This window comes from Sciurus vulgaris (genome assembly GCF_902686455.1).
Source record: "Sciurus vulgaris genome assembly, chromosome: 14".
NCBI classification, from domain to species: domain Eukaryota; kingdom Metazoa; phylum Chordata; class Mammalia; order Rodentia; family Sciuridae; genus Sciurus; species Sciurus vulgaris.
The window spans coordinates 10196565-10221999 of NC_136475.1; the positions used below are offsets into that span (position 1 = coordinate 10196565).

Consider the following 25435-nt stretch of genomic DNA (forward strand, 5'->3'; position numbering starts at 1 on the left):
TGACAAGATCTGCCCCAGTATTCACTGTCCCCAGCGTTCCTTTGGAGAGCTGGAAGAAGATGAAGCTTCTGTGCCCACCGCAGCTCCACACAGCTGGCCAGAAAGCGTGTCTGTTGCACCATTGCATGTTGCCATGTGGAGAGAGTGTGTGCGAGCTGAGATGGCCTGGGGCCCTGGAGCAGAGAGCTCATTCATCTGTGTGGCTAGTCAGGCGGGCCACTGGACTGCCCCTGTCCCAGGAAGGTCAATGTTGACACTTGACTACTCTGCATGTTCACTTCAGACTTTATTTTCCAAAGTGTTCTGCAGTGTTTTTCAAGCATATAATACACGTTCCCATTTAATTTCCTACCAGCGTCATAAAGTCACTTGCAGACAGGGTTTTCATTGTTTGAGCTTTCCTTGGACGCAGGCCAACCTTGCTCCTCAGTGGACTGTGTCCTGGGCTTGAGTTGCTTCAGGGAATAAGCACAGTGGGCTCTTAAGTTTATCATTCTTGTAGTTGGGCCTCAACAAATAATTTTAAGTATTTTGATAAAATAAATAACTTGGCTTTTTAATTTTTTATTTTGCATTTGGTGTTTGCTAACAAACTGCTAATATTTCATTTTGGTTTGTTTTTTTTTTTTTCTTTAGCAGTTTTGAGGAGTGTTGGTGAGTTTTCTGTCGTGGAGAGAGTGTCTGTTTGGGTCTTGCTTTCATGCAGAGAGAGCCTGTGCTGTCCCCTGCCCTGTCCAGGGCACCGCTTCACCCGCAGTGCCACCTGGGCTGCAGTTCATGCCCTGTGGAGGTGCTCTCCTTCCAACTGCAATGTGCTTTGATGATGAATAGCCAGTCTGCAGGAGACGGTTCACCTTTCAAAGCTGGCAGCAGTTTAGTGCTGCCCTCATTCTGAGACAGGGTCCCAGGCCCAGCAGGGGCCCATGGGTAAGGCTGGGAATCCCTTTGTGTCTTACAAGGATCTTTTGAGTTTTCACTTCATTCCTACCTCTTACACGAATGAAGCTAGCTTACATTTCCATGGTACTTACTTGGGCAGACTTTTAAAAGGATGTTCCTTGGATCAGTTTTACTCCTTGTGGGCAGACCTACAACTGAGTGACTCTTTCCACCAGATAATTCAGTGGCAGCCAGAAGCCACCAAGTCTGCAACTAGGGTTCCCCTCCACAACCCCAGACCCAGACAGGAACAGGGCCTTTGTACTGGTGCTTTTTGTGGAGTGCCTGCTCCTTTGGAGCAAATTATCTGTGAGGCTCTGGGCCGCGGTTGGACCCTGCCTGAGGTGTAGGGGCTCTGCTGGGAGCATCTGACAGTAGGAAGTCCTGGGGACGCCCCACACCCAGACTCAAGTCTCCCCAGCTTTCCCCTGAGGAAGGCTCTTCTCCCTGGGGGAAGGGTAGAGGTCTCCTAGGGAGGGTAGATTCTAGATTCTGCTCCTCCCTGCCTCCTCTCTACCAGGGCCTCAGCCTCATTGAAGGCCCACCCTTTCCTGCATTACAGACAGAGGGTAGGGATCATCAGGTTAGGTCTGACAACTGGGAAATGGGCCAAAGACTCAGCTGCCCTTTGGAAGTCCCAACTGAAGTTATCTGAAAAGTTCTTCACGTTCCCTCTTAACTGAAGAGACTAGACAGCCGTCTGTAGTCCATCCTGGCCCTGGTTACCCCGGCCTCTCTACCTCCCTTTTCCCCACAGACAGGACATTCCTGAGAGGTATGGAGCCCTTCCCGTCAGAGAGCACCCAACCTCCCGTCTTCTGTTCTGTGCAGAGTTCAGGAGTTCAGTCTCTTCAGGGACGGCCCTGCCCTTCCTGTTAAAAGGGACTGCCCCTCATCAGACCAGCTAGCCAGTTCTGACCCTACCAGAACAGTCCACCCTTAAGTTCCTGGGGCACCTTCATCTTAGCCCATATCCCCACTCTGGGTTTTCCCCATTTTGGTTTTCCCTGGAAAAGGCCCCAGCATCCCTCATCTCCAGGCGAAGTGAGGGAGGGTGTGGTGCCCTCTGTCTTCTCCCTCTTCCCTTGTTCCCAGAACTCAAAGGAGAGAACTATTCCCTCAGAACTTGAAGGGTCAGTCAGTCAGGGCCCCTCTTTCCAGGAGGGAAGGGACACTATCCCACCCAGAATTCACAACCTCAGGTAGGGTAGGTCTGAGTCAGTGGTTTAGGGCTGGGGCCTAATGTGAGGCCCAAGGGCCACACTGAGGACACTACCTCCTGGGGCTGCCCCAGGAAACTCCGGGACCCCGGGGTAGTTAGCAGAACTGAGAGGTCACTCCCCACGAGTTAGGACTCCCTATTAAGGCATGTGTCGCAAAGCCACAAAACATTTGCACCATCTCCTCTTCCTGTGACGCCTGGTTTTAGAACTAGGTCAGTGAGCACACGTGCCTGAGTGTTCCTGAGCACCTGGACAGCTGCTCTTTGAGTTTTTCCCCTTCTCACCCTCTCCACGTACTTCCTGTGCCTCAGTCCCAGGGGTTGTTATTAGAATGTGACTGTTGGTGCATAGGTGAGTGGGGGTGAGGTTCTCCTCCCAGCCTTGGGTCAGGGGGTGCACCCAACCAGGCACACACACAAAGGTGTAGCTCCGTAAAGTGGAGGGCCTGGGAAGCACAGATTGTTCAGACCTTCTGTCTCGAGAGGTGTATTTTCTGGACTGAGTTGTCTTCAGTGGCAGCTATTCATTTGGGAAGAGCGATTGCAGGTTGGAAGGTGGTCGCTGCACACAGCGCTGTGGCTTGACTTGTGCCACGCAGGCTCGGTCGCTGTCTGCTGCATGGGCTTCTGGCAGATCCATCGTTCTTCCTTGTGGTGTGTGGGCTTGTGGTGGTGGTGTTCCTTCTGGGGTGCTTTGGTTTGCAGTGCTTGCATGTTCACCCCATTGTCCAGCAGGAGAAGGGGCAGCGGCAGTTTCTCATTAACCATTTTGGTTTTCCCTGGAAAAGGCCCCAGCATCCCTCATCTCCAGGGGAAGTGAGGGAGGGTGTGGTGCCCTCTGTCTTCTCCCTCTTCCCTTGTTCCCAGAACTCAAAGGAGAGAACTATTCCCTCAGAACTTGAAGGGTCAGTCAGTCAGGGCCCCTCTTTCCAGGAGGGAAGGGACACTATCCCACCCAGAATTCACAACCTCAGATTTCAGGAGACTCGTGTATTGGCTACTTGTGTTACTCTTCGCTTTCCTTGGCCTTCCCAGGTGGTCTGAAAAACAACTTACAACACTGATTGACTGGGATCTGAGCTAAGAGACATGGAATTATCATTGTCCCCTAGGAATTCCTAAGATACTGACCCAGTCCTGTGTACCAGGGAGTGTGGAGTTGGTCCTTCAGAGGCCCCTGGCTCTGCTAAATAGCCGCTGGGCTGTCCCTTTGACATCAGACTCCCGAATTGACATGCTGCATAGTGGTAAGGAGGTAGGAAGGAAGAAGTACCAGGTTTTCAAAGCCATCAAGGTGCTGGGCCTGGCCTCCAGCTTGGCACCTTTACTTCCTCTTCCTCTTCCTCTGGTGGAACATTATTTTTCAAAGTAAGGAAGTCCTGGAGCAAGGGACGAGGGAAAGGACTCCCAGTTTTCTGGGGACTCACCAGGGTCAGGCATGTGAGGGAGGAGAACTGTGGGTCTGCGCACAGAAAGGTAGCTCTCCTGATTGGCTAAATGAAAAAGCAGGTTTGGGGCTTTTGTTGTGGTCATTGTTTTATTTTCTTTGGCCAAGTCCACCATCACCTGTGGTCTTTCACTTCAGTGTGATAACTTGACCCTTTCTGGCATAAGGGGACCCCAGATCTGTACTTAAGAACTGCTTACAAGTTGATAGACGAAGTTCTTAGGTAAAGATTCTGATCATTGGGGTGAGTACTGGGTGTGATGTTTCAGGGTCTGTACACACATATATATAACATGGCAAAAACACAGGCATAGATACAGATAAAAGATAGTCCTGTTTTAATATGTTAGGCTTTGAATACACAGATACAAAGGACCGGCCAAAACCTTTTCCTGTGGTGGTGTTCCTTCAGTAGCTAATCTAGCACGGAAAGACACCGAGTAGTAGACTTCCTTGCTTTAGGGTGAGCTGTGGGCCAGGGCTAGGATGCTGCTGCCATGCTCCTCAGACTCAAGACACCCCTTAGGATTTGTTCTTATTCTTTCTAGTACATCATCTAGCTGCCAGTCCATAATCTACATACCACAGGATGTCGTCAGAGCCAAGGAGATCATTGCCCAGATCAACACCCTGAAAACCCAAGTTAGTTACTACGCAGAGCGGCTCTCGAGGGCAGCCAAGGACAGGTCCGCCACTGGTCTTGAGAGGACACTTGCCATCTTGGCAGACAAGGTAGGAGAGACTGCCTTGTGTGTGTGTGTGTGTGTGTGTGTGTGTGTGTGTTTGTGTGTGTGTGGTGGAGGGGTCCCTTTGTGTTTCTGGACATCCCTGAATACCCCAGGATGGTCCAGGTGTGCCACAAAGGCAGTGATATTTGGATGACCTGTCTCTAGGTCATGGTCACAGCTGGATGGGCCAAGGGCAGAGCTAGCCCAGAAATTGCGACTCTCAGGTGCTGCTTCATGCTGCTCTGAGTCCCAGCAAGTTCGTGAGCTCATTTTGTTGGGAACTGATACAATCTGCAGCTTTCTTAGTGACAGTCTCATCAGCATTTTTTGACATATTTCTATTGTACTTTAATTTTTAAAAGGAAACTGAGCTAATATACAGACATAAGGAACCTCATAATCCTATTGGCTTATATATAGCCAGTAAGCCCATTCTAATTAACCATAACTCATTTAGAAAATATGTAAATGTTTGTCCATGCAAAGGAGTGGAGATAGCAGACCTTTTTGATAATGCTTTTTCATGTTATCAGCCCCTCTCTCAGAACACACATGTGCACGCACACACATGCGCATTCTAATTATATATCCCTACACACACTTGCTTTGCTGGGTGCAAGCGGCCATCCTGATCAAAATGTGTTATATCCTTCACATGTGTCCACACAGCAAAAAAGATGATTAGATCCACTGGAAAAAAAAGATGTTTTTGTCGACTCTAAAATTTCTACCCCCATAGCATACAGAATTTTCCAAAACCAGAAATTCTGTGCCACAGTCTAGCTGTCTGAGCCCAGGACTTTGGGTTTAGATGCCGAGGGGCAAAGTGAAAAGTCTCCAGTGATTGAATCAAAGTAATACCTGAGCTCTGAGGACTTGCTCCCTGTAAACTGGGCAGCCCAGGAAGTCAGCTGGGACACTGGGCTCTCGGAAGGCCCTTCTCCCAGCTAGCAGGATCAGAGGCAGGCAAGGTCAAAGAATGTCTGAGAGGATGGGTCAGTCTCCTCTCATCTCCTCCTGCTCTCCATTCTTGTTGGGAAGTTCTTGCTGAGATTCAATCCTGCTGAGTGTTTTGTGACCTTTGCACGTAGACATCCTGGGGGAGGCAGCTCTCTAGTTGCTTGGCCCTGTGGAGAGAGCAGAGGCTAGGCACCAGCCCTCTCCTCCATCAGAAGGCAGGCCTTGCAGCCCTTGCTCAGGACTCAGCAGTTCTGGTCTGTATGTACCTGCAGACCCGGCAGCTCGTCACAGTCTGCGATTGCAAGCTGCTGGCCAACTCTATCCATGGGCTGAATGCTGCACGTCCTGACTACATTGCCTCCAAGGCCTCCCCAACCTCGACTGAGGAGGAGCAGGTGATGCTTCGGAACGACCAGGACACCCTCATGGCCAGGTGGACAGGGAGGAACAGCAGATCTTCCTTGCAGGTGGACTGGCACGAGGAGGAATGGGTGAGTCTGCTGCCCACAGCCTGTCTTCCTGCTGCTGAACTTGAGTTGCAAACCACAGAGCCTATTGCCAGTCTCTTCCCCTCCACTGTCCCTAAAGGGTTAACTCCAGGTTGTCTTCCCACATGGCTCTTGGGCCACCTGATGTAGGGAGAGAGACTGTTCAAGCCTCTGTGTACTTACGGGCAGCAGACCTCTGTTGGGTGCTGGGCCAGTTGCAGCCCAGGTTGGCAAGGATTTTCCCTGAGCCCCTGCCCTGGTGGAGGTCTGCCTGCCCTCCCTGCCAGCTGTGTCCTCTGGCTCTAGTTGCTTGAGACCAGCGAGGCTCTCCTGCTTCTTCAATCTCTGCCCACCCTTCCGCCTCCTAGAAGCGGGTGGCAACTTGGGCGCTGCAGCTGCTGCCCCGGTGTCGCATCACATTGCCGACCCTTGAGAACCCGAGGGCGGGCTCTGTGCAGCCGTTGTCGTCATCTGAAGCGCTGCTGAGTGAAGGGCTGAATTATTAATCAGCAGCACCGTGGTCCCCTAGCACTGGCGTCCTGTGGTCTGTGTGGTTTCCACAAATCACCCCCAGCCCCCAGCTCCTCCCCAGCTCCCCAGCTCCAGGACTAGCCGTCTCCATCCCCTTCCATCAGAAAGAGACCTCAGTCCTCTGTGCCTGATGGTTGTAGGAGCCTGCAGGGGAGGAAGGAGGGAAGAGATTGGCTCTTTTGTGACCCTGTGACCCATCTGGTGACACTGAAAGCTGTCCTACATTGACTTACCAACAGCATCTCTCAGACTTTCAAAACAGTGCTCACAGGACATTGATTTTTCCTTGGAAGGCAGATGAGACGCTAATGGGGAACGAGCAGTCGCCTCGCTTTCTCAGTGTTTGATGTTCTAATGAGCACGATGGCCTGGGCTGGGCTGAGTGGGGGCGGGTTGTGTCGTTCTGGTTTTCTTATCGGGAGACTGACCAAACCGGCCTCCTGGTTTGGAAGGAGAAAGTGTGGCTGAATGTAGACAAGAGCCTGGAGTGCATCATCCAGCGGGTGGACAAGCTGCTGCAGAAGGAGCGTCTGCACGGCGCGGGCTGTGAGGACGTCCTCCCCTGCGCGGCCAGCTGCACCAGCAAGAAAGGTAACAGGAACAGCCATGCCTACTGGATCAGACCGGAGGACCCCCACTGTGACGCCCCCTGCTCGCCATGCCCCTGCTCCATGCCCACCGCTGCATGCCATCCTCACCTGAGCACACGTGCGTATGCATCCACGCTTCCCATGCCGCCGCCTCACCCAGCCTTCTGTTGTCTGTGTCCTCGACTCCATGCCCCGCCCCAGGCAGACTGCAGGGAGGGCTCTGGGGCATAGGGCACCATCCCAGGGCACGGAGCAGCAGGCTGGAGGGTCGAGGCTCCCCTTGTCCTTCCATGCAGTGGAAGCCCAAGTGTGAGTCTGCATCTCTGCCAAAGGCAGAGTCTCGGGCCCTCTGGGTCACGCTGCCAGGCAGTAAGGGCTGGGCTCCCTGGCTTTTCAGGCTTGTAAACCAGCCTGAGAAGTTGAAGGGGGCTGAGGTGCAGATGCCTCCCTGGTATGATTTTTTTGCATTTTAGGAACTGGTAGAACAGAGTGAAAGGTGGGCCTTCCAGGGTCACTGCTGGGTGAGCAGTGTTCACAGGCCCTGCAGACTCGCCCAAAGCCTGCTGTTCCTGGGTGGGCACTCTTTCAGCAGAGGCCTGTTTCTTGGGAACTTTGTAGCTCAGTCAGATGGAGGTTCCCCAAGCGTTGGTCTCTGGGGGGCTGAGTTAGGTTTACCTGTTTAGCACAACCCTTCAAGGTGGGCCTTCCATAGAGTGAGACAGTGCCATGAAGCAGTGCACTTCAGATCAGTCTTTTGTCCACAGAGACACAGAGCATGACCAGACCCTCTGCCCCGAGGAGATCGTTAAAGCTGGGGACCACATGCTTTCTAAATGAGTGGGTCCTTGTTCCTCCTCCCAGGTGCCTCCCACCCTTTCTTATAAAAGCTGAAGATGGTTTGGGGCCAGGCAGCTAAGAACTGACTATAGAGCCAGCTTGCTGTCCTGGGGAGCTTTAGGCCATGTGAACCAGGCCAGGATGTGCCAGGATCGAGCTTCCTGTGATGAGAGCTTTATTCTCAACTGGACACCTTCCATTTAAGGCAGAGTCACCCTCCTTTGTCAGAGCCTCTTGGTAAATTCTCTGTGTACAAGGCCTTCGCCTCTTTAGTCCACCTGCAGTCTGTTTCCAGAGCTCTGTCCCCCTTGGGCCTCTGGTTTAGCAGTATCTGTGTCACCCACTGTTCCATCTAAGGGGGATTGTGGCCTCAACTTCCTACACCTGCGATGGAGTCATGGCACACATTCGTCTGTATTGTGGTCTTGTTTTCTTGTTGTTGGTTTTTTTAAAGAATGTAAATTGTGTTTCTCTTGAAAATTTTATGGAAGTTCATTACTTATTTCTCTTTAACATTATCTTGTTTATAGCAGCTGGGGATGTAGGTCAGTGGTAGAGTGCTTGCTTAGCATGTGTGAGACCCTGGGTTCAATCCCCAGCAACACACACACACAAAATCTTGTTTGTAATTTTAAATTTTTCTACAGATAGAAAAAGAGTAATTTGATGGCTTTTTTAAAAACTTCAGGAGCCAATTTGTTTAATAAGATGCTATATATCCATAACATGTCATTTTTTTTCTAGGCACATCTGATGTAGTTTAAATATAAACACATTTAAATTCAGTTCTAAAGTTACTTAAGTGAGCATTTGTGCACTGTTGAGGGCTTGACTGTCATTGTGCCATCAGCATCAGCTCTGTTGTGAAGCATGCACCTGAGAGAGCCTCACTCTGCTGATCAGCACTCAGAGTGTAAGAAACCGTGTGCCACCAAGGTGACTGTGGGTGGTCGTGAATGGAGAAACCTTTACAGTGTAGACAGGACCCCAGTGTGATGAAGGGGCCAGAAAGAATGAGACCATGATTGATACATGTGGTGCACTGCCTGTCCAGTGCCAGAGCATGGCTGCCATGACTTCCATGCCATTTCCAGTCACGGGAGCCCCGTTCGGGCCCAGTGAGCTGGTTGTGTTCGTGCCAACATATCTACTGTGTGAGAGCAACTCTGCCCCTTTAAAGGCATCGTCACTTTTCATGCCAGCTATCTGCCTGTCCTGGGTCCTTCATTTTCCTCTTTCACCAAGGCCCTACATGTATGTATGTATACATATTTTCTCTGCCCCCTTTGCCAGTTTAAGAAGCCAGGTCTGAAGATGATTAGAGAGGAAGAATACTAGGCAGCAGGTATAGAAGTCTCCCTAAAACTGATTCGGGCTGGTTTGGGGAATCTGAAACTGCCTCTTTGTAATATCCTGAGAGCATCCTTTGATTGACAATTCTGGCACAAAATTAAATGAAGTTTTACTACTGTGATACCTTTTCAAACTTCTTTTCCCTCAGATGGCACACCCAGTTAACCAGGAATTTTAGGGGGTTTAAGGGAAATGTGATTTGAAATAAGTGCAGCCCAGTGTGACTCAGTAAAGGTGAAATGGAGTGAAAATTGGTATTCTTTGGAGACCTGGAGAATCTCCTCATCAGATACTTGCTCAAATTGCACAGATTTTCCTGTAGTTTAAATCTGAAAGCTTGGCCTAGGGCTCCTTTTAGTACATTGGCTTCATTCCTGGGTCTTAATGTTTTAGATCACAGCAGTTGCTCTTGAACGTAGGTTTCCCCAGTAAGTCAGGGCATGGGTTCCAACTCGGAAATGCTCATTTGCTGGTCAGTCTCTCTCATTTGATGTTGTGAGCTAATGTGGGCTCCATCACTACTGTGTCATTGATGTGGGTGCTTTGTTCTGTGGCACATATCACAGTGTGATTGTTGGTCCACCCATCCTGAAGAGCATCTGGTGTTGATGTATTAGCCACCTGAGTGTTGGTGCTGGTGAACCCCGTGCTCACCACTGGAGAGGGCTCGGAGCAGCAGCGCACCTGCCCCGGGCTCCAGGGAAAGAGGCATGGGCCCAGACCTCTTCTCCTATGCCGTAGCTGCCTTACTGCAAGCTGCTGACGCAGCTGCTCTAAGATTGAGCTGCTTATGTTTGAACTGTGTGCCGCTCCTTAATCATCCCTGTCGCCCTCCATTTCTGTGCAGATTGCAGCCCCCCTCCTGAAGAGTCCAGCCCAGGTACGTGCTTTCCATTCAAGGCTCCTGCCGATGTCTTTTTAACATGCAGGTAGCATTGGTGACTAAGTGATCAGGACTAGTTTATGCTCCCATAGTTGGGAAAATGTTTCCCAGTAGTTCTTGGTTGTGAAGTCTGGTGAGGGACTGGTTGGGCTGAGGGAATCATGGCCTGGTGGAGGATACTACATGCATTTTTTTTTTTTAACTTACATCTTAAAACCTTTGCAGATGATTAATGTTGATCAGTGCTTTTGGCTTCTGAAGTGGGTGGCCTGGCTTGTTACATACTTTTAAGTCATACTTCCTGGGTGCTCACCTGACTTGTGAGCTTGACTCTGAAGTCGCAGTCAGTTAATATGTGGCTACCTGAAAGTTGAACATGCGTAGCCATTCTGCATCCTGGAGCTAGATTTAAACCAGTCTTATCAGACCTAGCTACAGGCTCTGTTGAAATTAGCCTGGAAGTGGAGTCTGCTGCCTTCGCACATAAAGTGCAGTGTTACTGCTCTGGTTCCAGTTCAGGAGTTGGCCAGCTCGTCTAGGAGTTTAGCTCTGAGCTAAATCCTGTCCACAACCTGCCTTTGTAAGTGCTTTATTGGAAATGAGTTGTGCCCACCTATTCATGTCCACACATTGTCATTGGCTGTCTTTGTATATCAATGCCAGAGTTGAGTTACTTGCCACAGAGACCCTATGTCCTTTAAAGCCTAAAATATTCATTGTCTAATTCTTTACAGAAAACGTGTGCCAACCCCTGATCTAGTTCATATTGAGCTTCCTGGATATGGCTTGTGGTTTCCCAAGAGTGTGCATGAGCCCCCAAATAATATAATTTATTTGTTTCTTATACTCCAAAAATAAGCTACAGTCTGATCATTGAATATTTTTCACAGGAACTGAATGTAAGATGGCAGGACACTTACTTTATCCCTAGAGTACAGTACACTGACCATGGCGAGCTTTCCTGAGCCTTTCCTGGCAGTTGCTGATGGATCTTGTCTGCTCACACAGCACTGTGAATAAGCTTGCTGTGGTGACTCCTTCAGCAACCCCAGAACCCATCTGGAGTTGGTTTATCGGTGGATTATACCCTTTCAGTTTGTTCTTAGCCCCTTCACGGTTTCTCTTTCCCAAAAAGTCAGTGTGACCTTGAGCAGTTCTTAGACCCCAGCCCCCTCCACCATGGCCACTGAGCCTTGGTAGATGACAGACATTCACCCTGGTCCTTCCTTCCACTGCCTCTCCTGGGCCCAGGCCTTGTTCTTCTCGCTTATTTCTGTCCCTGGGTTTCCAGTCCTCAGCCTGCCTCCACAGCAGGCAGAAGGGTAGTGCCTTCAGACTGAGCCCACTCCCTTGAGCTTAGAGCATAAAGTCCCAGGGTCACCCTAAGCAGTGAGGACCAGGAAAGCAGGTGGCACATAAGAAACTCAGGGGCTCCTCGCCACTCCAGGCTTCCTGAAGTTGATCAACCTGAAAGGAAATCAGCACACAGACAGTGCCTGACTGGAGGGCCTCTCCCTGGATTATGCCAGCCATGTTGTTTCCAGAAGCCTGGGTGCCTTTTCCACAGTTGATGTTAAATGGACAAAAAGTGGTCCCCTGGCCAGAGTCCCTGGAGAGCTGTATTTGATCTGTATGGAGACATTCCTGCTCTCTCCCTTCCTAATGAGCAAAAAGTACAAAAGGAGAATGTGGATTTGAAAGAGCCCCTTATAGTTATCTGAAGTCAATTAAGACCACTTATAATTTCTGAATGGTTTCAGGTTAAAATAATCATATTTGCACATTATTTGTATGATAATGGGGAAAACAGTAAAATTGACATTTGTTCTGAGCGCATTTATTTCTTTGTGAAAAATATTTTTTGTGACTGCCTATCTTTCCTCAAACTCATTGGCTTGTAAAACCTAATTTCTGTTGGCCATTTTTGATAGGTCCTGGGTATGATTGTCATGTATTTAACAGAGTTTTTCAAAGAAAAAAACTTGGTGTCTGAGAACCCCAGAGAGAGAAAGACTCGCATGTTCTATAGCCCTGCTGGCCTTTTACTGGAGAGGCTCCCGGGGCTGAGGGCAGAGGGCCGCCCGCCACTCCCCACTGCTCAGCAGCAGCCTGGCCCACGACTCACATTTTCCACTTCTCCGTCCAGTGTTCTTTGTCACCACGACTTATGTGCTGAGACCTTTCTGCTGCCGACTTTCTAAATTTAAGCCTGCTTTTTATTCCATTGCAGTTATAAATCCTTGTCCTCATACAACATGCCAGCATCGTTAGATAGTTCCCAACCTTTGAGCAGTTAATATGCGTTTAATCCACATTAACCAAACACAGAGTGTGGACAAGTTCCTGTGCACGTTCCAAGTGTCTCTCTTTGTTTCTCAACAGAGTGCTAGCCAGACGGTTTGTTAGAGCACAGCCACATCCCCCTCCCTCTGCCTATAAGATTCTGTGTATCAAAGGTAGAGTGACCCTTTGCAGCCTGGAGCCTTCAGCAGGCCATCCTGAGAAGGCGGGTGCTTCCACTTCCGTCCAACTGCCTTGAGCCATGTTTGTTGTGCTGGGCTCACCAAGTGGGGATGAGCACACAACTATTTCTGGGCTCAGCGATCTGTTAAAAATATAACTGATGAGGGCATGTCTTCTCTTTCAAATGCCTTCTAAATAGGAAGAAAGAAAGAGCCAAAGATGCCCGCTGCCCTTGAGGTTCTGTTTTTAAAAAGTTGTTCTGGTCCAGGGTCAAAGTTTCCTTATATTTCTAAAAGAAAACTAAACTAGAAATAGTTGGCCCTGGGCAGAGAGTGGGGGAGCAGGGAAGAAACCGAGTAGAGAAGGAGGGGCTAAGAGCACAGGAGGTGAGAATCCAGCACAGCCGCATGCCCAGGCAGGCCAGCTGGCAGAGTTGGTCCTTTGCTGCAGAAGGACAGGGTCAAGAGATGGGAGAGAACAGAGTTCCTCGCTGGGCGTTGTTCTCGGCCCGGGCGGAGGGCCCGTGGTGCTGGGAAGGTTGCCCTCTGTAGGCAGAGTCCTTCTCGGCCGCCTCAGGACTTGGAGAAGCTCTCTTGTTCTCCTCAACAGGGTATCTCTGAGTGCTGAGGGGTGGTCCCTGGTCATTTTAGACCAGGCATGTGAAAGAAGCACCCAGGTAGAGCTGGGATTGAGGTTACTGGAAAGACTGGGCTGAAGGTGAGAGTCCTGGTGACCAGGAGGGTCAGAAGGGGCCTAGGGCAGAAGAGGAGGAGGGCAGTGGCTAGTGGGTGGGCGACTGACTAACTTTATAGAACCTACTTTGCGAAATTTTTTTTTTAATCAACTTCTTCGCTCGTGCCCAGGTGAATGGAGCGAGGCTCTTTACCCACTGCTGACCACCCTCACTGACTGCGTGGCCATGATGAGCGACAAGGCTAAGAAGGCCATGGTCTTCCTGCTCATGCAGGACAGCGCCCCCACCATCGCCTCCTACCTGAGCCTGCAGTACCGCCGCGACGTGGTCTTCTGCCAAACCGTAAGCCCTGGGAGGGCCACGTGGGTGGCCACGGGCACCTCCCACCTCCCGAGGAACAGGCCTGGAAGCCCTGCTTCTTCTCCATCACTGTGTAGACCACACGTGGCCACATTTCTTCTGCCTGATTTTCTCTAAACCGACCTAACAGAGAGGCTAGATTCCAGCATGGGAGGAAAGCTGCTCCATCCGTAGTGTGTGCAGGTGGGCGCTGCACCGAGCTGGTGGCAGGCAGCACAGGCCTCTCTGCCATCGCCTTCTTTTCCCTACAGAGGAGTTTAGCAGGGCAGCGTGAATGTCTGCGTCCGCGCAGTCAGTTTCTCATTCCTAAAGCAGCAGGCACCTGCTGGCTGGCTGCGGAGCTGTGTTCATGATTTCCCCGAAGAGAAGCGTCGCGATGAGCGTCACAGTTCAGAGACGCCAGTGATCTAGCCCGACAGATTAGAGCAGCAGCACAGGGGGCTGGTCCTCCACTTCCCCAGGTTCTTCCTTGCCCAGGGTCCCTTTCACCCCACAGAAACCTCCTGCTGAGGAAGCTGAGGGGCCGCGTTCTGTCACTTCTATTCTGTATTGTGACTGAGGTGGTGTAGATCTGTGAGAAGGTAAAACCTTTCACTGAGGGGAGTTGATTCTGGGCTTCCAGAAGTTCCCAGCCCAGGAATAACCCCAGGCAGGTTAGGTCAGAAACTGAGCCAACCACCTTGGGGAGTGAAAGGTCAGCAAGCTCAGTGTTCTGTGCCCTGCCCACCATGGCCTCTGCCCACTGTGACCTAAGCCAGGGCATCCCCAGCACATCGAGAAGGACCGGAGGTGCTGCTGTGCCCCTTGAGCAGTGGAAGACAGGGACTTGGCCCAGGGCTCATGCGGGGGGGACTGCGGCCTGGGCAGCGGTGCCGGCCACACCCATCCCGCGTGCCCCCACAGCTGACCGCCCTCATCTGTGGCTTCGTCATCAAGCTGAGGAACTGCCTGCACGAGGATGGCTTCCTGCGGCAGCTCTACACCATCGGGCTGCTGGCGCAGTTCGAGAGTCTGCTGAGCACCTACGGTGAGACACGGCCCAGGAGCAGTGGGCCCCCCGTCTCCCCAGATACTAGCACTAACCCAGTCAGCATCAGAAGGGAGCAGGAGCCAGGTGGAAGTCCAAGCGGTGGTGACGGGCTTCGTCTGTACCGTGAAGATCTTTCTGGTTGAGGAGGGACAGTCCTCTCTAGCCAGGTCCTTCCTCCAGGGCGTTTGGTTGTTTCTGCCTTTTACGCAGCAGTGCCTGTGGCAGAAGGCACGGAGAGCCCAGTTCTGCAGCCTCTAAACCACTGGAAGGAGGGTGGGGTCAAAGGGCAGGAGAGCTCAGAGTTAATAGTGACTTCCAGATGGCTTCTCCCTCGATTTCTTCTAGACTGTGAAAATGGGCTTCTTTTTAAAGGCATTTGTTAATCTCTGAAGCTCTAGGACACTGAGTAGGTATCCAGCCTGGTGCCCTGGAAGCGGTGGCTGCAACAAAGCTGTCCTGCGGTTTCTTTCCATTCTGGAGCTGGCGCTCCTCCTGAGCTCCATGTGTTTCTGTTCCCCTCCCACAATGTGTTGGGACCACAAAAGGGTGGACAAGGATGGCGTGCATCTCCAGCTGCGCCTGTCATCTCCACATGGGGATCAGCAGCACAGCTGACTCACAGAGCAGTGAGTCATAGGGGAAAGGACTCAAGGAGTCCCCGTCCACACACTTTCCCACTGAGCTCGTCGCCTCTCACTGTGGGAAGAGAGGCAGGCCCTTCTGCCTGACAGCCTCCTTCCGTGTCTTACGTCCAGGTGAGGAGCTGGCGATGCTGGAGGACATGAGCCTTGGAATCATGGACTTGAGGAACGTGACCTTTAAAGTCACACAGGCCACTTCTAATGCATCAACTGACATGCTGCCTGTCATCACAGGAAATCGGTAAAAATGTTTATTCAGAATTTTTCAAGCCAGAGCCGATTTTTCACTTATGTTTATTTCATGGGATGCACGCTTCCTTGTTTTTATTTTTATTCTCTTTCACTGTCTTAAAAGCACTGGTTCAGGTATCCCATGTTAACTTTTGCCCCTGTAAAGGTCTGGCTGGGGGTTTGGACATCACTGAGCCAGCGGGCTGCCCAGGGCTCATGTTGGGGCATATGTGGGGTCCCCGTCCGGCCCTCCAGTATCCGGGCCTTACCCTGCTCTTCTCTCTGCTCTCCTCCAGCGATGGGTTTAACGTGCGGATCCCCCTGCCAGGCCCACTGTTTGACGCCCTGCCCCGGGAGATCCAGAGCGGCATGCTGTTGCGGGTGCAGCCTGTCCTCTTCAACGTGGGCATCAATGAGCAGCAGACACTGGCCGAGAGGTGTGTGTCACACTCCCAGGCGTCTGAGGGACTGCAGTGATCATGGAGAGGAGGTGGAAGAGGAACTTGCCCTTCTGCAGGCTCCAGTGCATCCTTCCTTCCTTCAGCCAGGGCTCTTTCACACCAGCTCTGACCCAGCACTGTCTTTGGTGCTAGGGACACAAAGATGACCCAGATGTGGTCTCCATTCTCAGTGACTTGGGCCAGTAGGAGAGAGGTGTGGAGATGATGATGAAGATAAATGCAGGGAGTTATGGGTCCTGAGTCGGGTCACTCAACAGGGACTAAGAGGGTTTGCAGAGGAGAAGGAGTTGGGTGGTGCCTGAAGTGGGTATTTATTTATTTTGCTGAAGTGGGTTTGTGTGTATGTATGTATTTTGCTGTGCTGGGGAACCAAACCCAGGGCCTCACACCTGCTAGGCACGTGCTCTACCACTGAGCTACAGTGCTAGCCCCTGAAGTGGGTGCTGAAGTATGAGTGGGTGTTAGACAGGAAGTGGAGGAGGGACTGGTCCACTTTCCTGAAAAAAGAGCTGAGCACAGGCCTGGCGGGGAGAAAGCAGCGTGGGCTTTGGCACAGTCTGTGGCAGGGAGGAGGTCATGTTCACTGCAGATGCTGAGCTGGGCTTGGGCTGAGGCACCAGGGCAGGAGCAGACCCCTCTGAGGTCAGAGGAGCCCACCTCAGGGAAAGTGGGCCTCCCACTGGGACCCCAGCTGGAGGTGTGCAGGGATGTTCCCTACACCACAGCTGTTGAGGCAGGGCCAGCTGACACAGCAGAGGGCAAGTGGAGGAGGGGAGACCAGGGACAGAAGAGGTGGAAGTGCAGCGTCTTGGCGTGGTTTCTTCATTTGCTCCTGGCACACTGGCCAGTTGGGCTTATTTATGAGCTGCAGAGAGAGTTCACAGGGAAAGGAGTCTGCGGGCCCAGGGATGGGGTGACCCCCGAGGGAGCAGGTAAACAGGAAATGCCATCACGGGCTCCAGGGATAGATGGGCTGTGACCCACGAGGCCTGACGCTCAGGGAAGACACAGAACATGGCTACATGGCAGGGTGAGCCTGGAGCCCAGGTCTCAGACTTCGGCGCCCACAGTTTTTAATGACCTCCTTCCCGCGGGTGGCATCCACTCCCTCTTCCCCTAGGCATTTGGCGCAGACATGCTTGAAGCATGCAGGTGGACTTAGGTGAACCTTTGTGACCAGGAGACAGTAAGGGCCTGGTCAGCCCAGAGGGACAGTGGGTATCACTCACTCAGCAGAAGCAGAGTGACTCCAGGTCTGAGCACAGTGCTGTCCTCACTCCTCTGCCAGGCCTCACTGCCGTCCCCTCTCCTAACCTCTGGGGCAGAGAGGCTGTGCCCGCACCAGGCCATGCAGGCCTCTGAGCCCTTGGTTTGGCACGGGTTGTGTTCTGATAATCTCCTAGGCACAGGACCACTCCTGCCCACAGACCGAATGCAGACTGGTCACCAGCATGGCAGAGGTAACTCCATGCTCAGGAGGAGGAAGGTGGCTCAGAATTTAGACATGAGCAAGGAACATTAGAACGAATCAACGTGTTCGCTTTCATACGATTGTGCATGTGTGGAAGAAAGTGACATGAGCTAACGGCGTCCCCTTAACTTCCCAAGGTTTGGTGATACATCTTTACAAGAAGTTATCAACGTGGAGAGTTTGGTGCGATTAAACTCCTACTTTGAACAGTTTAAGGAAGTTTTGCCTGAAGATTGTGAGTATTCCTTCACTCAGGGGGGCCCTGCCTCTTGCCGTTGCCTGCCTTTTATGTCCGACCTCGCCTCTCTGCTTATGACCTTGGTGATGCCACCAGGCTCGCCCCCACTGCCACGTGTGGGGGAGGGTGCACATGGTGAGCTGCTCCTTCCTTACCCCTCACACACATGGGTGGCCTCCTCTCCACCTGCTGGAAGCTCAGATCCCACCCAGAGAGACCCCCTGATCATGCAGCCCCCCAGTGCCACAGCCCCTGCTCATCTCTTCCAGCGTGCATGATGTGGGCTTTCCCACACACTGTCAGAAGCGTGATGCTCGTGACTGCATTTGGTGGTAGACACGGTGCTGTGCGCCTGCTGGTAGGACGTGGGGACTCAGACAGGACTCATGCCCTTGGCTGGGGATCTGCCTGAGCTGCCCACATGCCTTCCTCCAGGGTGCTTGAGAGTAAGGTGTTGGCAAGATATTCCTTGCTGGGTGTTTGGAGGCAAGATGGCCCCTGTTGTGGTATCCCCTGGAGGCAGCAGTGGTCATTGTTCTGCTGAGGCACAGGTCTATCCCCAGTGGAGAGAGGGCTACAGAGAAAATCTCTGGCAACTGCAGAACTCCAGAACCCAGGGCACAGCACAACCTTTACACGTGAGCGTCTCCTGAACTCAGCCCAGCCAGCCCACTGAGCACCTGCTATGCACAAAGTGTGTCAGGACTGAAGGGTGCATGTGACCTATGCCTGCTCTGAGGTGCACTGCTGCTAGCACAGGCACCCCTCCAGCTACTGGGGTCCCTCACGGGGCTAAAGGATACCCATCCCCTGGCCTGGAGTTAGGTCAGATTCCTCTAATGGGGTCCAAAGAGGAAAGAACACATGGGCTGGGGAGATGTGGGCTCCCTTTGCTTTCTGTGGAAGGCAGGATGGATGGTGGAGTTAGGAATGGTAGTAAAACGTGAGCATTTGCAGGTCTCTGATGGGCCAGGTGCCCCAAACAGTTCCCTACCGAGTCCCACGGCAGCCCTGAAAAGCCCATGTTAATGAGGAAAGGGCGCCTGTGTGCTTGGGCGGTGAAGGATGCCACCTGTTAGGAGGGACTGTGGCCAGGGACCCACCTTGGGGCCAGCTGGAGGCATGTGCATTTGCTGGGTCATGCTCCAGTGGGGAGCTGGGTTGGGGACAGCTGCCTTTTCACTGGTTCGCAGTGTGCTGGTTGAATTGGAGGAGCAGGTGACGGGTGGCCTGGGAGACTGTGGGACATCAGCTGAGGTTGCATTTTGCTCTCTTGAGTCTCACCTGGTGCTGTCATGGGCATGGGCAGGGGAGGAAGTAGTCAGGAAGGTTCTAGACTGAGGATCTGTTCTGCAGGGACGGTTTGAATCCAGCACCTCAGAGCCAGAGGGATATATGGGGTAGGAGAGCGGGAGTCTGGCGCTGGGCGAAGGTTGCAGAGACAGCAGCAGGAGTGATGCCCTCCGGCACAGAGGCCGAGGGGAGAGCCGAGCCTCTCTGAGTTTGTGACCGGGGCCTGTGGCCCTCAGGAAGTGCGGGTGGAATCCCTGAATGGAGCCCTGTGGCCGAGTTCACTGAGCGGCCAGGTGAGAACAGGTCTGAGAATGGAACGTGGGGGAAGCTACATGCTCCGGGATCAGCGGGCAAGAGAGGGTTCCCAGGGCGGCCAGACAGGGAGTCACTGGTGAGCTGGAAGGAGGGCAGGAGGGTACAGGTTGGCTCTGGATTGGTGGACAAGGAGTCCCTGGTGATCTGTCAGGTTGTCAGGGTGGTGAGGAGTGACCTGGGGGATCGAGTGAGTGGCAAAATGGTGCTGCCTTGGAATGGCCCCCTCTGTCCCAAAGATTGGCAGTGCCTGCAAGGACAGGGCAGGGGAGGCTGTAGACACCCCTGGAGCTTCCTGGGTGCTGGCACTGAGCTTGACCCTGAGGAAGTAGCTGGAGAAGGGCTGGAAGGTGCGAGCGGATGACAGCCATAGACCAAGGTCCTGGAGAGCCAGGTAGAGGTGCCCTGGCAGGTAGGGAAAGAGAGAGAGGTGGGGCGGAGTGGAGGAGATGCCCGAGCTCGGTGGGGTAGCCTGACTCCCAGACCGCAAGAACGCAGGGAGGGGAGCGCAGGACCCAGGCCTCAAGAAGGAGTTGTGGCGCAGACTGGTGGCAATCCCGGTGCGCCTCAGCTAGGGTCAGAGGGAGCTGCGCACGGGGCCCTCCAGGCACTCTGTGCAGTTGCCACTGGTGCAGGGGCTCGGGAACCCCGGTGCTGAGGCACCTCCAGGTTTTCACAGTGCACACAGTGAGCATGACAGATCTGTTGGTCCTCGCCACGTCTGGCCCTCTGCTCCCCCTCTACCTGAATGATCGGATCGAATCCTCAGTAGCCCTGGAAGATGAGGACATTGAGGCAAGGAGGGGGAGTCTCCCCAGGAGCTGGGTCAAGCCAGGCGGCATTTTACCCTGACTGTCGTAAGGACAGGAGACAGGCCAGGGACTAGGGGTACAGGAGCATCAGCCAGGGAGCCAAGATGGTGAGCAGGGAGGGAGAGACCAAGGCCACAGACGCTAGGCAGCAGGTGGGAGCAGACAGGGTCATGTTTAGGAAGGCAGCTTCCGCGTTCAGCATTCTGGAGTGCTGGAGTTTGGGGTTGCTAAGTCCCCGGAGATGTTAAAGTAGGCTGATGATGAAAGGCCTAGGGAGGGGGCCGCAGGAGCAGAGGACAGGAAGCCGGGAGCAGGGCTCCCCCTCTTGTCTCAGGAGAGAAGCATGGTCTGGAAGGCCGAGACAGTGGAGCCCACCCAGGCGAATGTCCTCCAGCCCCTGTGGTTTGCTGGTGGGTGGCTGTTCACTAAAGCAAGTGCTGCCAGGAGGCCAGGCAGAGGCTGCAGCCGCTCTTGGGGGATGCCCATGGCATCTGACGTGCCTTAAGTCAGCCTTGTCTGGGCTTCCACAGCCTCCACCCTAGAACAAACTGCTCACGGGCAGGAGGCTTCCTCCTGTTTCTCTGGTTCTGCTCAGTGCCCTGCCTGACCAGCATGGTGGCAGCACACTGCGAACAGGAAACAGCCAGCACAGGATCCTGGTCCCCTGGGGAGCTGTGTGTGGCGTTCGATCCTGGAGGCCGTGGGCTTGGCTGATTTCAGGACTTGGGCTGTTTTCCTTCCGCTCTGCTGACCTTGAGACTCTGCTCTTTGTCTTTGATGACCCCAGTGCTTGAAGAGCCTGGAGAGCCTTCAGGAATGGGTGGATTTTCCTTGATTTTGTCTTGGGCTGCAGGGTGAGGCCACCGGACCGTTGGTTGGGCCCAGGGGGCCCTGGAAGGGCCCGGGAACTGCCGTAGTGGAGGAGGAAGCTGTGAGAGCAAGGAGTGGCCACCTGGGCTTTGCAGAATTGTGTTCCTCCAGGCACGGGCAGAGGTCCCCCTGGGGGAGGCTGCACTTTTCAGGTGGTCGAGACCCACTGGCCCAGATGTCCTCCTTGGTGGAGGTGCTGGAGACTAGATGAACCATCCTCACCCCTTCCTAACCACTCCCTTGGAAGGAGTCCTGGGGGCATCGTGTTTACAAGAAGTCCCTTAGCTTCTGCTCCCCAGCCCCTTGGAAGAGCTCAGAGGAGATAAAGCAACTGCTCTTTGAAGGTGACACTAAGGGCTCACCATGTCCCGGCACTCAGCACTCCCCCCCCCCCCCCCCCCACTTGGCTCTGAACTGGTCATTTTCCATTTCCTTTGCAGCAGCAGCCTTGGTATGATTCCCACTCCCACAGACTCCTCTTACTTTCCAGGTCTACCTCGATCCCGAAGTCAGACCTGTCTGCCAGAGCTGCTGCGGTTTCTGGGTCAGAACGTCCATGCCCGGAAGAATAAGAATGTGGACATCCTCTGGCAAGCCGCCGAGGTACTCGCTGTGGTGGGGAAGCTATTATAGCCACACCTGCTGCCATCATTTTGTATCATAGCAAAAATAATAACAAGTGGGAATCAGCCAGGGTGGAGAGAGCAAATCCCTCCCTTGGACACAAGAGAAAGTAACTGAACGTGTTCCGAGACTCTGGGAGATGCTAAACGTTGCCTGTGAGCTGGTTGCATTAGGGCTGCCGGGGTCCTGATGGGCTTGAGCAGGGCTGATGGCAGTCAGCAGCTTCAGAAGCACGTACAGTCCATGCCAGCAACACCTCACCTCTCCTTTGGCTTGTTGTGGGTTCGAGAGAGACTGATGGGCTCTCAGCTGCCTTCCAGTGGCCTGTGTGGCCGCTCGGTCTCATTTCTCCGAGTACTCACACTGCAAGTATTTTTCACACTTGTGGAGCTCCACGTCACTGCTTTGGGTCTGGGTCTCAGAGCAGTTTCCTACCTCGCCACGCGGTTCACTCCTGATAAGGGCGTGCGTTTAATTCAGGTTGGGCAGCATCACCTGCCCAGCCCTGGGGTTCAGGGGAGATACCAGGTGTCCCAGGGCTTCTCTTTTCTGGATCACATTTCTTTTCAATTCTGTATACAGAGAGGATCTGGCTAAAGAGCTGGAACACCTTCAGTCAGGGTGACCCTTAGCTCACCGATGGGGAGACTAGGCCAGAGCCCAGGGCTGGCTGTGGCCCTCTGGGCGGGGAGCCTGGCACCCAGGTGCTTTGTGGGCGTGCACACTAACCTGGATGCACTGTCTCTCCATGGGCCATTTAAATTATTTGGGAGTCTATTTAGAGTTCCAGCCTCTGCCTCACATTTCGATCATGAAGTCAACAACCTATAGAATGTAGTAAGCCCGCCAAGTTCATGTTCATCCTTATTTCATCAGTTATGATTTCAAAACTTGTATTTTACCCCAGCTAACTTTGGACCACTTTTTTTTAAACTCAAAAGAAGCCTGTTTTCCTGATTGTCTCACCTGAGTCAGGGCTTTGTCTGTTTGTCTTTCTCAAGACATGTTTCTTAGGGCTTCACCGTTTTTATGTTGAGTGGCTTTGCCAGCCTGAGAGGCAGGGGTGGCATCGTTTTTAGGACCGTCTGTGAAAATTCTAATATTTTTCTGGAGTACGACAGGTAACTGGAAGCCCACTGTTATATAACTTGGGTGATTTTTCACTATGCCAGACCTACTCCACAGGACAGTATCTGGTACAGGGTCACAGGCCCTTATCTAAAGCTCTTGTGACCAAATATTTTGAAATGCACAGATTTTGCAGGTTTTAGAGCAGTAAAATGGTACAGTTATGTACACATATGTAATATACAGTCATCCCATCCACTGTGTGGGATCAGGTCCAGGACCCCTTACAGATCCCAAAGTCCAGGGTGCCACTGAGTCCCTGACAAAAGGGCTTAGGATTTGCACGGAACCTGCCCACATCCTCCCGTCTTTTGAATCATCTCTAGGTGACTTAAACAACATCCAGTACAGCGTGAACGCTGTGCGCATGGTCCTGATGCTGCACTGTGCAGGGGATAACGACAAGGGGAAGTCTTCATGTCCAGCACAGAGTTTGTCCTTTGGATTTTTGATCTGCAGTTGATTGACTCCGTAGATGCAGAACCTGTGGAGACTGAGGGCCCACTGTGACTTACCATTCTTGGGGGAGTCTGGGGCAGCCATGTAGAATCAAAAAGTATGAATATTTATATAAAAAGTATAAATTATCTCATTAGCTCAAGTCTGGTTGTGCCGCCAAGTGAGTCTGCCACAAACTTGGAAAAAAGCCTCTTTTATCTTTTAAGGCTGGCTGGACATGGGAGGTGGACTTAGGCTCTGTCTAGTTGTGCAGAGGAGGCACCCTACGTGTGCTTCCCGCTGGGAGAAGAGACGAACAGTGGCCAGTCCCAGTCTGGGGCCGCCCTGCTCCACCCCCGCATGAGCCGAGCAGTCTAGGAGGGGTCTCTTGGTGTCTGACACTGTGCCCAGCACCCTGAGGGAGGTGGGAGTGGAGGAGGGTGGAAGGGCCTGCGGGTTGGAGGCTCTTCTGGGCTGTTCCTGTCTGTGTGGGTGAAGGAGAGTGGAGACCAGAGACCCGGAGACCTGGCCAGGAACAAGGGGACCCTGTGAATGGCTCTAGCCTCCCCTGAGGGGGTTATCTTCAATGCTTTCTGTACTTGGGGGGCCGGCAGTAATGGACTAGATGTGCCAAGAAGGTCCCAGGAAGGGGACAGCTGGGGAGGGTCAGGGAAGAGCAGTGGTGCGACAAGAGGAGGAAGGCTGGCTCAGGAGGAGTGTCCCCAGGGAGGGGGCAGCCACCGAGGGACAGGCCGACACGATGAGGGCCGAGCCCTGGGGCAGCAGGGCCTCCAAGGGGCTCACGTTTGCAGGCGGCTCGGTTTCTCTTGCCAGATCGGTGGGACATGGAGTTGGCGAGGGAAGCCCCAGGCTGGGACTGGGCATGGAGCCACGCATGTCCCTCCAGGCTTGTGGGGACATCCCTTGGGTGCAGGTGTGCTGCCCTTGAGTCTCCCCTCCTCAGCACAGCCTGCTTCCTGTTGGCAGATCTGCCGCCGCCTTAACGGGGTCCGGTTCACCAGCTGCAAGAGCGCCAAGGACCGCACGGCCATGTCGGTGACGCTGGAGCAGTGCCTGATCCTGCAGCACGAGCACGGCATGGCCCCGCAGGTCTTCACGCAGGCCCTGGAGTGCATGCGCAGGTGAGTGCCGCTGCCAGCCGCCCGCCCGCCCGTGTAAACTGCAGATGAGCCGGTGCCTGGCTGGGCCGCACCCGCCGCACACTCGAGTCTGACCACGGTCCAGCGATTGGCCCTGTCAAATTCAGGAGGTTCTGGTGGGCGAGGCGGGGGCCCCCGCAGTCCTGCTGAGCAGGACTGCACTGATCGCAGAGGGGGGGCGCTAAAGAGGAGTGACCCCTGTGGCATTCGCAGGCCCCCTGCCTGGCTGTGGGTGGGACTGCAGGCCTGCGCTTTCTCAGCAGGCCTCTGCTGTTTCCGTAGGGGACCCTGTGCGTGGCTCTGGCCTCCTGGTGGGTCATCTTCAGTGCCTCCACGTGTACATTATGTTTCCAAACTTGAGTGAAGAGACACGTCTGCAGGTTGCACTGGTTTGCTCTGCTTCCTCTCGAGCAGTGGGCACAGTTTGCTTTTATGAGCAAAGTGTCCAGTGAGTGTTTTATGGTGACAGCTGTCAGTGTGTCCTGGCCACCTCCCCCATGATGTCCTGATTCTGAGGCCGCAGGCGTGTTTGCAGAATGAAACCCAGAACTCAAACTGTCCACTGTTGATGGATGCCTTGTTTCAAGCACTGCTGGGCAGCCCTACCTCACATACCAAAAGAAAGGATAAGAAACCTGGCTTTCCTGTCTCCTTCGATGTCGTCACCAATGCTGTTAAAGTCTCCTTCCCAGTGGTCACTTCTACTGAGTGTTCTGTATCATCTGTCCTCTCACCAAATTCTTTGAAGCGTTCAATTCTCTTATCCTTTCTGTATGTCTCTGCCGCTTGACCTTCTCACAACAGCGCACACAAATGGTGCACGAGCTTTTGCCTCTTGATAGCGTTTTGTAAAAATGGCATCATTTTGTCTCTCCAAGTTCATCTAAGCCTCTCTGTTAAGGTCAGTCCGTCTCTCCATCCCTTTGCCCCTCAACAGAGAAGCAATGGAGACTCATGAGACCCCTGCTTGGGGGCACCATTTAAAAGAAAAAAAATTTTTTGAATTTTTAAAAATTTTTTTAAATCACGGGCTGTGTTCAGGAGCCCCAGGATCCTTCAGGCTCTGTGTCCAGTGTGACCCTGGTGCTGCAGCATGGTAGCCATGCCTGCATTCCAGTAGCTGTGTAGTACAGGAGGGGCTGCTGGAGCTGGAGTCCTCGGCCAGTAAAGAAGAAGGGAGAGCCAGACAGGGTCCTGTGCTGTGGAGGCCAGGACCAGGTTAGGGCTAGTC

General features: G+C 53.1%; 1 protein-coding gene across 14 annotated transcripts in view; it reads left to right on the top strand.

The window, feature by feature from the left end:
* Positions 1-25435, top strand: part of INPP4A (inositol polyphosphate-4-phosphatase type I A) — a 132155-nt gene that overhangs the window by 98625 nt on the left and 8095 nt on the right. For 6 of the 14 annotated variants that reach the window (XM_079111320.1, XM_079111314.1, XM_079111322.1 and 3 more), the window contains 12 exons: positions 637-654; positions 4157-4340; positions 5569-5787; positions 6768-7023; positions 9943-9975; positions 13305-13477; positions 14399-14522; positions 15281-15407; positions 15694-15834; positions 17467-17564; positions 21345-21457; positions 24032-24186. In XM_079111320.1, the coding sequence (XP_078967446.1) occupies positions 637-654; positions 4157-4340; positions 5569-5787; positions 6768-7023; positions 9943-9975; positions 13305-13477; positions 14399-14522; positions 15281-15407; positions 15694-15834; positions 17467-17564; positions 21345-21457; positions 24032-24186 (1641 nt within the window). The remainder of the gene's footprint in view (positions 1-636; positions 655-4156; positions 4341-5568; positions 5788-6767; positions 7024-9942; positions 9976-13304; positions 13478-14398; positions 14523-15280; positions 15408-15693; positions 15835-17466; positions 17565-21344; positions 21458-24031; positions 24187-25435) is intronic. The other 8 variants (XM_079111327.1, XM_079111316.1, XM_079111323.1 and 5 more) reach the window with 6 other exon arrangements.